This window comes from Sardina pilchardus, chromosome 14, assembly GCF_963854185.1.
Source record: "Sardina pilchardus chromosome 14, fSarPil1.1, whole genome shotgun sequence".
NCBI classification, from domain to species: domain Eukaryota; kingdom Metazoa; phylum Chordata; class Actinopteri; order Clupeiformes; family Clupeidae; genus Sardina; species Sardina pilchardus.
This window is the reverse complement of record NC_085007.1, coordinates 27,212,047-27,222,046: the sequence shown is the minus strand read 5'-3', so window position 1 is coordinate 27,222,046 and position 10,000 is coordinate 27,212,047. Positions and strand designations below refer to the sequence as shown.

General features: G+C 46.1%; 1 protein-coding gene across 1 annotated transcript in view; it reads left to right on the top strand.

Annotated features, from left to right (window-relative positions):
• The first annotated feature begins 2,417 nt into the window (after positions 1-2,417).
• Positions 2,418-10,000, top strand: part of ntng2b (netrin g2b) — a 31,145-nt gene continuing 23,562 nt past the window's right edge. The window contains exons 1-3 of the mRNA XM_062554447.1: positions 2,418-2,700; positions 3,511-4,207; positions 8,279-8,922. Of these exons, the coding sequence (XP_062410431.1) occupies positions 3,977-4,207; positions 8,279-8,922 (875 nt within the window). The 5' untranslated portion in view covers positions 2,418-2,700; positions 3,511-3,976. The remainder of the gene's footprint in view (positions 2,701-3,510; positions 4,208-8,278; positions 8,923-10,000) is intronic.

Sequence of the window (10,000 nt, the reverse complement as noted above, 5' to 3'; positions counted from 1 at the left end):
TCAGTGGCACAAAAAAAGTGTTATTACAAAAATAAACATTTATTATTAAATGTGTTTGTTTTAATAGTCCATGTTGTATACAGTGTGCATGTTATATATACTGGTTGTGTCTGGAATTTCCATCCCAGTAACCCATAAAATCTTTGACTTTAGTATTTTTCAGATCCAGATTCACATACAGATGAAACTTGTTAGAGACAAGAATGTGTTTTGGAAGGGAGCAAGAGGCAATCCGTGTCGCAACCCCCTCAAAGCAGACAAAGTTCAGTGCTTTTTCTTCTTCCGTCCACCCCCCACTCCCTGGTGTTGTTCTTTTTATTTTCAAAGATGCCTTCTTTTTTCAAAGTATAACTGAACTTCAGACCTTCAGAGTGCCAAGAGAGCACATACACACACAGTCTGCCAATTGTACGAGGACACTCTGTCCTTCATCAAATTGTTTGCAAGGGAGTAAGAGGGAGAGGGGGAGAATGAGAGAGAGAGAGAGAGCAGAAATATCAGAATCAGATGTCATGATGGTAATTACCCTCTTCACAAGCTCAGACGGGAGAAAGCTCATGAGATAAAACATTACAGTAACAATTCCCACATTACAGTAACATGTGCAAAGAGAGAAAAAAATGTCTACTTGGGAACAAAATCAAAAGTGTTCTTAAAAAAACCCAAATACATTGCTATTCCGGCAACCCAGTCTGGTAAGAATCATATTGTAGGTACCATCACACTGGCATCAGACACAAATGCATTATCTCAGCCATACTGTACGTCAAGCTGTCTGTAGGAAAATGGTGACTGTTGAATATGTGGGTGTGGATGTGCACAGTATTACATGCTTGTGAGTCTGAAGCAAGAGAGGGAGAAAGTGTGTGTGTTGTGTGTGTGTGTGTGTGTGTGTGTGTGTGTGTGTGTGTGTGTGTGTGTGTGTGTGTGTGTGTGTGTGTGTGTGTGTGTGTGTGTGTGTGTGTGTGTGTGTGTGTGTGTGTGTGTGTGTGTGTGCGTACAGTACGTGTGCGTGTGCGCGTATGTGCGTGTGTGTGTGTGTATTTGTGTACGTGTGTGCACCTTGGAGATTTGGGCCTTAGAGGTTCAGCTGAGACCCACCAAGGACAAACTATTGATTGGTGCTACACTGGCAGCACTCTCACCAAAGGTCTACGCTGTTCTCTTGGAATCACACACACACCTTCTCTGTGTGTCAGATTGTGTGTCCACCTGATCTTACATAATGGCCTCAAGAATCGGCTCCAGGTGCAGCATGAGAAAGGTGTGGAGATTTTTCTTTTCAAGAAATAAGTGAATGACATAACAGTTTACAAACTGGTTAACTTTCAATTAACCTTCTGAACCCTTCCCCAGTAGGTGCTCTGGCGTTAGCATCAACATCAACATCAACAAAGCTCTCTTTGACCTGCCAACAGACCCTGGCTCACACAATGGAAATGGTACAGTTCTGCCAAATGTGTGTGTTTGTGGAGGGTTGGTTGTTTGGTTATGTCATCAAAGTAATTCAGGTTCACTGAGGCACTGTGCAGATCATTTTTATTAGAACACAAATAATGCCAATTACAAAATTGGCAAAATCAAGAATTCCTGTCTAAGATAAAAGTAGCACACACACACACATACACACACACACAAAAATGGGCAAAATCAAGAATTCCTGTCTAAGATCAAAGTAGCACACACACACACACACACACACACACATGCAATCAACTTTCAAACAAGTCTCATTAAAACAAATGTAGCCCAACTAAACACAGCCTATGTGTTGCCAACTGTGCCACTGGCTATGTTTCAGATATTAAAATGGGCTTATCTGAAGGAAGGTTGCGGTATTGGCGATGGTCCACCACAGATTCTGCTGTGATATAGGCTACACGTTACAGGACGTCCTAACATGAGGAGGCAAGTCTGGACTCGTTTCTGTCACGCCGTTCCTTTAAGTCGCGCGCTGGTCAGTTGGTCAGTCAGCCGGCTGAGGCTCGAGCCAAAGAGAAGAGGCAGCGCAGCTGGGCTCGAGCCCACAGATAAAAAGCTCAGAGTGATTGAAAGTGATAGAGAAGGGGATTGTACACTGTGCGTATGACAGCGAGAGACCGAAAGAGCGAGGGGAGAGAGGGGGGAGAAAGGGAGGGAGGGAGAGAGAGAGAGAAAGAGAGAGAGAGGCATTAGTGCTTGTGTGCTGGGCAGAGAGAGAGAATTAGTGTGAGAGAAAGAGAGAGCGCATTAGTGTGCGTGTGCGTGTGCGTGTGTGTGTGTGTGTGTGTGTGTATGTGGGGAGGGGGGGAGGATTTTCCATGTGGCTTTTTTCTTGCTGCCCTTGAGCATCCAGGGCATAGCCGCGCGCCTGCAGAAGTGAGCTGAACTACAAGAGGTGCAGCACTTACGCGTCGCTTCAAGTATTTCTCTGACTTTCGGTGAAGCTTCTGCGCTTGACTTTTACATGCGACTTTTTTTGATGAATGTTTTCAGAGCCAGGGCGCTGTCCCGCCGCTGTCTGTCGAACGGCCAGTGACAGTGAGGATACCCGGAATGAAAAGTCACTAGCGGAGAGCAGAAAAAAAATACCAACTCCTTTGAAGGCAGTGACTCAACGTTACTGAGCAAGAGGCATTACAACACTGTTTTATCGGGCTCCGATTCACTGGAATATTTAGACATATATACTTCTCAGCAAGTTCGTTCTGGATGACTTAGGTGAGTAGTACACCATCTCTTTGACCCGTGTGCCACGGGTGTAAATGGGCATGCCCTGCGGTGAATGTACACGCAGGGCGTTGGCACCAGATATTTTAATTTTAAAAGTGAAAACAATTACATGTTTACACTTTATGCACAAAACCAGCTATGAAATCGTCTTCTGTGCAGTTGGGGTAGGCTACCTAGTCTCACATTTAGTGATTCTATGGGTGTTTTAGAAGTCTTCACTGTGTTGCATACTTTTACTTGCAGTCTTGATGCAGAGAGAGAGAGAGAGTGTGTGTGTGTGTGTGTGTGTGTGTGAGAGAGAGAGAGAGAGAGAGAGAGAGAGAGAGAGAGAGAGAGAGAGAGAGAGAGTGTGTCTGAACGTGCATCTTCACTGAGGCTGTGCTGGTAGTTCAAATCTGTAGGCTAAGCTTGCATTGATGTCATGTCCTTCCTCTGATCATCCATGATGCCGATGTCAGCAGTGGGCCCTGCATGCTGAAATCACTCATCTACAGATGAGAGACACATGGGAAATATTCGTCTGAAGTTTCAAGTCGCACTCCGGGTCCTAAAGCAAGCTCTGTTACTCTGTATCAGTGTGTGTGTATGTGTGTGTGTGTGTGTGTGTGTGTGTGTGTGTGGGTGTTTGTGTGGGTGTGTGTGATCCTGGCTGTCTGTTTGTGGCCATCACTTTCCCCCTTGCTCAGACAAGTATGTAGAAGTTTATTTTGATTTCTGGGGTGTGTCTGTGCCTATACTCTTATGTAAGCCAGCACTTCCTTTTGTCATGTGGCTGTTGCTCTACTCTCTCTGTTGCAGGACTGCAGTGGCTGGGTGTGTTTGCAGTACTGTGACTGATGGGTCTGCATGGGAGAGCGTTCCACGTGGGCCCAGGGATTGCCTCGACGTTCCCAATGGAGACGGCGCACTGAGGGCTGAGTGCTTCTCTGTTCTTCCCGCCCTTGACTTTCCATTCAGGGGACTGGCGAGCCTGAGGAGGGGGGGTGTGGGTGATGGAGCGAAGATTTTTTCCTGCAGCTCAGAGTGTGTGACATGCGAGGCCAGCATGTCCATCGGACGCCCATGGACTTCAGCGTCGGTGTGGTCACTCCTCCACACGTTCCCATGTGCTGAGAGCACAGTTTCTGGATGTTTCCGCGAGACGGTCGGCTCGATTCGGCCCCGCTAGGAGCTTGGACCCGATCCAGTGCCCACACACACGCCCGTCCCCTGCGCGCCCTTCGGAGCCCTCCGCCGTGCCTTGTTTGCGCCCGCTCCCCTTGCCATGCGAGTGCGGGCCGGGACTGGGCCGCTGCTCGTCCTCCTGCTGCACGTGCTCAGTGGCGCCCGGGGCCAGTACGACCTGTGCAAGTCGCTGGTGAACACGGACGAGGGCGCGCTATGGGAGGAGTACGCGTGCCAGCCCAAGAGCAGCTCCGTCAAGGACTTCATGCGCATCCGCGTCGAGCCCATCGGCATGACGTGCGGGAACCCGCCCGAGCGCTTCTGCACTCTGGTGAGTCTGCCCGTCATCACACACACACACACACACACACACACACACACACACACACACACACACACGCACACACACACACGCACACACACACACACCCGCTGGAGCGCTTCTGAACGCTGGTGAGTCTGCCCGCTGAAGCACAGGGCACAGGTCCGCATCACACCTGCTTGTACAACATCAGGACAGACATGCAGATACACACACAAGAAAACACACACGCATAAACACACTCATACACACACACACACACACACACACACACACACACACACACACACACATACTGATATGTGAACACTGGTCATTAGAAACAGCACAGAGCTGGAGAATGCCTTTGGTCCCTTTATCCTCTGTAGTGCATCTTCGTTATTACTGTAAGAGTCGAAGCACCAGTCTGCTGGATATTTGGGGTCTTATAACTCTTTTTAAAGGCTCTTTTTCAAAATGTGTGTGTTTTTTTTTTAATTGGCACAAAATTCAAGTTCAACAAAGATATGGAAATGCCCACTTTTATACCGCCTGGAAAGGGATGTACAGCCCTATCAGTTTTTTTTCCTTCTAAATAAGTGTTTTCCTTTGCACATATTTTATTCAAATTCCTTAGAGGGTGCAGAGAAGTGCCTTGGCTTTTGGCCCCTGGCATTGCAGCTAGCAGCTATCTTTATGCATGATATTCTGAATTTGAGTCTTATTATGGACGACATGGATGGATGTAGTTCTTCGGAGTGTTGCAGTACTGTGGGCAAAGTGGCATAAGCCCTCTGAACAGCTGCCAGTATACATGCAGAGCCCACTCAGTGATCACGGTGGTGACACCAGTCTCACAAAAACCATCAAGAATCAGCATGCAGGTGTTTGTTCTCAGTAGTTGAGGGGGGAAAAAGGTTGTGATATGTTTTCCAAACTTCTCCGAGAAGCTGAGGATGCTGATATCAGATAAAAAAAAAATGAGAGTGAATAGGAATGAATTCTGAAGAAGTAGCAACCAGATGATGAAAGGGATTTTCTGTGCTGAAGGCCTAGGCTGAGTGTCACGGAGGGTTGTGTCAGATTTTGACTCTGTCTATTAAAATTCAGCAGGAGCTGGTTATACCGAGCAGGGAGGTTGTGAACCAGAAGAGAGCCCTGGCAGCAGGGCCAAGCCTGGGCAACCCTGCAACACCGCCACCATTAGTCTCGCAACCTCCTGAAATCTCAAACACTTTTTCCCCTACTACTGTACACCCTCCAACTCTTTCCCCATTTTTTTTTTTTTTTTTTTTGAAGGTTTCACGTTTATCTCCGTTCTTTTCCATTGTGATCTCTAAGCGCTTGACGGTGTGAGCTATTGAAGAGCAGGCTGGTATGAGAGCGGCCGGCTTAAGAGAGTGTTACTATTCCATTATGGTTAAAAGCGCATGCCCGGTGGGGCCCCTCCCCCCCTTATTACATGCGCTGGGTTAGCAGCAAAGCCTCTGACGTAATGATGGATAAAGCCCTCAAAAAATGTAGTTGTAATAAACGGTGACCTCATCTGATGGTTGCATAATTATTCTTTTTGGTGAGAGATAAGTGTGGATGGAGTGTTGAGTTATGATATACGCACTAATGGCTCTTCATCAGCTGGAAAAATGTACAATAAACAAGCCTGCGAGCAAACAAACAACTGCACAAACAACTGCACATTTGGTGTACAGTATGAGCTGAAATCTTGGATAATATTGTTTGTTAAAATGGATTGGGGATCAGAAATCACTGGAGCCGATTTTTTTTCCACCTGATTTGGGTAGTGTCTCAGAGACATTGAAGAGTTGGATCATAATTTTCATCTTGTTTTTAGTAGCACAGCAAAGTATTGACACAGAACTGCTCCCTTGGCTCGCTCAGCGCTGTAGACCAATGTGTGAAAAGGTGCCAAGAATTTAAGCTGAATATCGATCAAGGATCGATCACCGGGAGGTAAAGCAGAGCTCCAGTGAAGCACATACATATGTATTATTGAGCTGACTTCACCTATAGTGCTTGGGCAAACACTCATTGATGCAGGACATCCTCCAGTGTTTAAACTCTCGAGTTGCTTGGCTCAAGTCTAAGTGAAGCTAATTGTGTATCTATGCAAAATCTATTTGTTAATTTGATACAATGATCAAGATCCTAAGCACAAACATAGGGCTGTGCAATTTTTAAAAAAATGTATATTGAAAATCATTTTTTTTTATTAAAATATTTGTTTTTATGAAAATCGGTTTTCTCTTTAAATCCCATCACAGAAAAATGATCTGACATAAACTATTTCCAATGTCTCTGATGGGAAGCAAACATCTTATGTCAAAAGTAATGGATCTCATTAATAGTGCTTAGCTTAGGCCTACTGGACAATGTATAAACTAATGATACTGGTAAGGCAAGAGTTGGCCTGATATCTGCACTATACCCCCATCCGACTTGTCTGTTACTTCCAAAGGATTATTGGGTCTACTACCAAGCTAGATAAAATCCCAGAGGGAAAATTAAAACAAAATAAAGTCACAACGTTTTTGGTATTTGTAGAAATCGTAGGAAAAAAAAAAAAGATTAAAATCGTAAATCGGACTTAATGTGAAAAAATCGGACATTTCTTTTGTAGGCCATATCGTCCAGCCCCACACAAACATTGGTGGGTCAGCTCAGTGTTTCCACACTGATAACTTTAGTTCATGAAAGAGACACTTTGCTCTTGACTGACTTGTAACAACATTATGGACCCGGCATTTCAATTAGGACCCTTAATGTTGTCCAGGTCATCATCAGGCATGAGTTGACGGAGGGCACAGCCCTCTGCTTTGCTTGTGAGACAGAAATACATGTGCTGCTGGACCCTGGCTCCTGTGACTCATCAGGGAGGACGTACTGTAGTGCTCTGCTAGCAAGGTCATGGCATAGGTTCAGCATCCTGGAAACACTTACAGTACAGTAGATATATACGCTTTCACTTGACAGGATGTTCCGCTGGATAAAGTGTTTGTTAAGTGACTTTATGTCAACAAAAGAATTATGGCTCTGAAAGCTCTGTTATGGACTAATACTCTGGGCACGTGTCTATGATACATTATAAAGAGGACATTCCCACTATAAATGCTATGACGTATTGCTGCGAACACACACACACACTCACACACACACACACACACACACACACACACACACACACACACACACACACAGAAAGTCATGTGTTGGATGAGAGATTGTTCTAGAGCCATTGTAATTGTTGTCTCAGCAATGGGATTCCAGGAAGGATCACCACTGGAGGGGCTTAGATGAGGGCCACCTGCTGTAGCAGTTGGCTGGATCTGTTGTTTGTGTGTGTGTTGTGTCTGTGTGTGTGGGTGTGTGTGCTTGTGTGTGTGCGTTTGAGTGTGTCTGTCTCAGACAAGAATTATACCTTACTCTTGCTTTCTGTCTACAGCTTGCTCTCTCTCTCTCTCTCACTCTCTCTCTCTGTACTGTGTGTGTGAGTGTGTGTGAGTGTGTGTGTATGAGTGTGTGTATGTGTGTGTTGTGGTAAGAGCAAAGGGCAAGGTGGAGGGAGCAACCAGCCCACACAATGTCACAGTTCCACTCTAGGTTCCTGTGAGGATAGCGACATGTAGAATGGGATCACAGTTAATCTGACAATCATGTCATAGGCATGTGTGAGTGTATAAGACGCTGATAGACTGTACATAACTGTGGACTATAGACTGTGTAGGTCAATTGGTGACTGTCTAGGTCAAAGGCTTCTTCCCGTGGAAAACAATCAATCAAATGAGGGTGTACTGCACAGAATACAAAAACACAGAATATAAATCAAATCCCATGAATAAAGGTGAAGAATGCTTTCTATTGTACAGTAGTTCAGTGCCAAGACCTCTTAAGTCTTTGTTTTATTGCAGTATTAATCTGTGAACAGAGCATTATGACTTACATTATGAGCATGATCGCATTCTGTATTGTTCCTTTATACGTTTATATAATGTTTGCACATAAATGTGGAATATAATCTCAGTGCCCAGTGTTTGTCTATGAGTCAGTATGAGCTCTAATACTTGATCCGTCTGGCATTTGCAGGAGAACCCGTACCTGTGCAGTGATGAGTGTGACGCCTCCAACCCGGACCTGGCCCACCCGCCCCAGCTGATGGCGGACCGCGAGCGCGGCGGTCTGATCACCTACTGGCAGTCCGTCACCTGGAGCCGCTTCCCCGAGCCGCTGCTGGCCAACATCACCCTGACCTGGAACAAGACCCTGGAGCTGACCAACGACATCCAGGTGACCTTCGAGTACGGCCGGCCCACCGTCATGGTGCTGGAGAAGTCGCTGAACCACGGGCGCACCTGGCAGCCGTACCAGTACTACGCCGACGACTGCATGGAGGCGTTCAACATGCCCGCCAAGCGCGTGCAGGACCTGGGGGCGGCCAACGCCACGCGGGTCATCTGCACCGAGCGCTACTCGCGCTGGGTGGGCTCCAAGAACGAGAAGGCGGTGCGCTTCGAGGTGCGCCCGCGGCTGGAGATCTTCACGGGCCCGCGGCAGGCCAACATGGAGGCGCTGTACACGCGCATGGAGAGCGTCAAGGGCCTGCGCGACTTCTTCACCTTCACCAACCTGCGGCTGCGCCTGCTCCGGCCCGCGCTCGGCGGCACCTACGTGCAGCGCGAGAACCTGCTCAAGTACTTCTACGCCATCTCCAACATAGAGGTGCCCGCCAGGTAAGGGAAACACTCACACACACACACACACACACACATGCACACACATATATACTGTAGTGTATATACATACAGTAAGCGAAACCAGTCGCTTCGGTAAAATTTACAAAATTAAGTTATTGTGCTCACATGAACGGCCATAAACTAAGCTTTCCAACGATATGTATATCGAGGGTATTACACAAACTATCGCTAAGATAACCGCATCCAAAGTTGACATGCTTCTCCTGTCACGATATGCCAGAAGAGGAGAAATCACCTTTTTAAGCAGCGTGGACAACGGGAATGACTGCAAATGTGTTGAATCTTTGCCGGATTTAACAGTCAAAACGTATGTTTTTCAGTGAAATGAGTTCACGATATGAAACTGTAGACGGTATACTGTCGAATTATGCGAAAACGTGAAATTCAACATTTTAACCCGGAACTTTGTTTATTGTGGATTTTCTCAAAATAAAGTAGTGAGCAAAGCGACTGATTTCGCTTTGAAGGGTCACATGTATGTGTATATATACACACGCACACTCAACCACATAAGACAGAATGTCCATGCATAGGCACAAGCACACATGAACATGCAAACTGACACTAACAAGATGTGTGTGATGGATTGTAGCATTGCGCACACACACACATACAGTATTTACCAAAATTGACAAAGTAACTGATATTGCATACTCTCATACATAGACCAGCTAATGTGTCTGATGTGGTTGTCTGGAAATGCAATACTATGCATTTGAATAATGACATATAGTTCCCCAGAGACAGCTCTTTTACCACACTCTAGTTTTGAAGTCATTTCCGAAGTGCTGTTACATGATTAGCAACAGCAGAGATGCACCATTTGGCACCAATTCTCCACTGTTCCACTGCTCAAAAATCTACTTCTACAAACTGCTAAGTGTTTCCAACAGTTGTGCTTCCGCTCTGAGATGCACTTAAGCAGGCACAATGGCTGATGACCACTGCAAGCCGTATGCCCTTCGTACAGGACCGTAAACATGCCCTTCTCTGGAGTGCTGGATTATTTATTTATGAGGAGAATGGAGATAGATGTAAAGAAGTTTGCCAAGAC